General features: G+C 37.1%; 2 protein-coding genes across 2 annotated transcripts in view; one reads left to right on the forward strand and one right to left on the reverse strand.

Annotated features, from left to right (window-relative positions):
* Positions 1-3,012: 3,012 nt before the first annotated feature.
* Positions 3,013-3,269, reverse strand: CBG09885 (the record flags this gene model as incomplete). The annotated part of the gene is made up of 2 exons (XM_002641537.2): positions 3,013-3,078; positions 3,129-3,269. 2 exons carry the CDS (start codon positions 3,267-3,269, stop codon positions 3,013-3,015), a joined length of 207 nt encoding a protein of 68 aa, XP_002641583.2.
* Positions 3,270-3,584: 315 nt separating this feature from the next.
* Cbr-bath-43 overlaps positions 3,585-3,698 on the forward strand; it is a gene marked incomplete at both ends in the record, with an annotated part of 1,721 nt that continues 1,607 nt past the window's right edge. Inside the window, one exon of the mRNA XM_045244181.1 lies at positions 3,585-3,627. Within this exon, the coding sequence (XP_045094140.1) occupies positions 3,585-3,627 (43 nt within the window). The remainder of the gene's footprint in view (positions 3,628-3,698) is intronic.

Here is a 3,698-nt window from a genome sequence, read left to right on the forward strand (position 1 = left end):
ATAAACAAGCGCTCTTGACTCTCAATGACACACATTTTTTTCGGTTTTTCTGCTTATAAGCTTTTTCAAAACAGTTTCATAAGACTACTGTAGCTTCCGGTTTTGGGGAACAAGTTATTTTCAGACTTGTCTTTCGTTTTTGTTTTTTTGTTATTGTGAAGGAACAGTTAATAATACTTTATCTATCTGAAGCATTTTAATATTTTACAAAAATTTGCCTTTTCCCGTTTTCAGTGCTTTTTCAGTGCTTATCGTATTCTTTTTTTCCTAATTTCACTTTTTAAAAAACAATTAGGATTACATTATGAATCCGCCATATACATGCGTAATCCATAATCCAACAAAACTTGATGTTGAGTCCGAGAATGTGAAGTTGTCAAAAAAAAGCAGTTACCGTAATCTGGAATACTGTACCACACCCTATTTTAATTTTCCCCAGTCCTCCTTCTTTTCGCCTATTGGTTGTCCTTGCAAAGCCATTTTCACCCCGTCTTTGGGTCATTTTTGACCGCCACGGACGAACCGGCTGAGGGCCAGATGGAATTTTGATAAAGATGTTGAAATGTGCAAGGCCGAGAGGGCCGATTATTTTCGGGGGTCGGGTTTTCCGTTGTCTACTCTGCAAAATGACCTTTTCTTGCCTATAATGTCCTTTTTCTGCTTTTCTGTCTGTATTTGCGTCTTCCTCCTCTTGCGGTACACACGGCGGACGGACGACGGAGTGGTTGAACAGAATGCGGGCGGCGAGTGAGAGAAGAGAGTGGTGGTACCAGGAGACCATGACCAATCTCATGAAAGCATCGTGAGAGGAGTCTATGGTCAGTAGGCGCCTGAGAGAGAAAGAGAGAGAGAGAGAGAGAGAGAGAGAGAGAGAGAGAGAGAGAAAAAAGCTAAATAGTTAATGGCATATGATCAGGAGTGTTCGAGATTTAAAAAAGTTGTAATTTTAATTTATGATTTGCCCTCTTCGATATAATTGTATTTTTTTCCTCTTTTCTTTATTTGATCTTTGAATTTTCAATTTTATTTCAATCATGAATTAGTGTTTTCGATATAGGATTTCATCTTTGCACACTTGACCTGATAGGAAAAAATGTTCCTTGTTCAATAATTTTTAATCCTAATAATCCAATGTTCCCAACACTCTTGCCACTTCAAAACCACATAATAAGTATTAATAGCCGGTCAGGACTCCTCATATCCCCTTCACAGAAAAGCTCTCATTTTTCTATACGATTCTTTCAATAGTAATCATTCTGAATTGTATTATGCGGCCGATATGATTCCATTATGAATACATTCCCATCTAAAACATATTTATTCAGTTCCTTTTCATCTTGGCGTAGTCGCCTTCTTTCAAAACAAAACCGATCGGCTAAAAACGATCGTTACTATTGACTTGATAGGTGGTGACACTTGGGTTCAAGCGAGGGGGTCAGAAAGCGCGTCCCAGTAAATTTTTCAAAAATTCTCAATTCGCTGCCGAACTTCGTTGGTTGAGTATCGCAGTTTTAAACGATGAGCGAGAATATGCGCGTTGAAACCCGTTGATTTTTAAGAAATAGATCATGATCTAGTTCAAACCCGCGTTCATTTCAAAATTATTAAATTTCTTCTGGCTTACGAGTTTGCTGGGGCGCTTTTTCTGACCCCCTCGCTTGAAGTGTGGTGAAGCAATATTTTTGTGAATGAAAATCCCTGTAATTCTTTTTGAATAATTTCCGACTTTTGTATAATTCGGGCAGATGGGACTCAGAAAGGCAGATGTTTCGATTTCATGGTTTCGTGGCCTTGTTTTTATGACATCCGTCGAATTGTGGCTTTATCGGTTGACCAATTGGCCTGCGGGCCTACTTCAGCATAATGAACCATTTTTATTCAATACGAGGTTAATAACCGTTGCGACCTTATCGCTTTCCATTTATACTGTGTTCAAAGTAGACTTTGTAGAACACCAGTGAATTTTTGCGTTGTTCAAAACCGTAAAATTTCGTTAAAGGCGCATGGTCCTTCAGTGCAGTTGAAATTAAAGGGTTGCGCCTTTAAGAAATTGTACGGTCGGGCTAGCAACAACGAAGAAAACTTTTTTGAGACGCTTCTCTTTGTATCATTTGCTTTAGCCATTACACGCTCTCCCACAGAACAATTCCGAACTGCAAAAAATTTTTGATCTACAGAAAAAAAGTTTAGCGCGATCACAATTGCAGGTCTAAAACCATAAGTTCAGAATTTTTTATCTGATTTTGTGGAGTTCCAAGATGATTCAAATGATTCTTAAAAAATTAATTAGTGATTATAGATTCATGTATGGTCGTTTTCCGGAAGAAAAAAATGTCAAAAATGGTCATTTTGAAAGTTTTTTACAGAAAACATCTATCTCCTCTTTCAGTTTTTGACATTTCTAGGAGTTCTATAGCTCAAAAAAACCGCAATTTTTTCTCTACATTTTCTATATTTTGTGCAATTTCATGAGGTTTTTGAATTATAAAGAAAGTTTTATCAGACAAATTAAAAATTCATCCATAGAAAATGTAGAGAAAATAATTGCGGTTTTTTTTGAGCTATAGAACTCCTAGAAATGTCAAAAAACTGAAAGAGGTGATAGATTTTTTCTGTAAAAAACTTTCGAAATGACCATTTTTGACATTTTTTTTTTCCTGGAAAACGACCATACATGAATCTATAACCACTAATTAATTTTTTAAGAATCATTTGAATCATCTTGGAACTCCACAAAATCAGATAAAAAATTCTGAAATTATGATTTTAGACCTGCAATTGTGATCGCGCCAAACTTTTTTTCTGTAGATCAAAAATTAATTTGCAGTTCGGAAATGTTCTGTGGGAGAGCGTGCATTAGTCAATTTTTAAATTTGTTAACATGTTATATCATTAAAAACAATTAATTTTAATACATGACACTGTAAGAGTCCAATTTCCCGAAAATCCGAAAATTCCTTGATTTATTTTTTTGCCATTTGACTACCGTAGTCTTTCGCAGACACCGCTACGTCAGATTGCACAGTTCTCCCCAAATTTTAAATCCGAAAGAAACGAANAGGCTTGCTCACACATCACCTGGAATATTAATTTTGATGAAACTATTATATTTCGTCACTAAATCTTACTTTTAGCCGGTCCAGTTGATATTTATCAGCCGCCGCAATCAGACTTTGAGCCATTTGATCTATATACCTAGCTTGTCCTGTATACATATAAACCAAAAGTTCTCGCATCACATCGGGATCAATGTCATCTACTGTTGTCATGTTGGTATCAGATTCCTGCATATGATGGTCGAACATCGCCGAGAAAACACGTGATCGTGCAGATACGATAGCTTTGTGAATGTAGAAGGTCTGCGGAGGAGCCCCATTTTCCGACTTGCAGATCAAAGTGAAGTCCGAAAACTGTTGCTTATCGAAAAGTCCCTGCATGTCATCAGCAAGCCGGCAAGGAGGTACTTTGAAGAGCTGCGTGACATTCGTTTGTCCTGTTACGTTAATCGTCTCTGCTACAACCGATACCTGCAAACGTAAAATAGGTTTAAGAATAAATTGAATCGATAACTTACTTCACAGAAGATGCTTAACCGATCTCCAGGAAGCAATCCGTTGGCCTCATCGAGTAAGAAATCCCGTCGAATAAACTTTTTGAATCCCCAATCTTTTCCTTGCACAAATCGATAAGCTCGCTGA

Source organism: Caenorhabditis briggsae (genome assembly GCF_000004555.2).
Source record: "Caenorhabditis briggsae complete genome, chrIII, whole genome shotgun sequence".
Taxonomy (NCBI): domain Eukaryota; kingdom Metazoa; phylum Nematoda; class Chromadorea; order Rhabditida; family Rhabditidae; genus Caenorhabditis; species Caenorhabditis briggsae.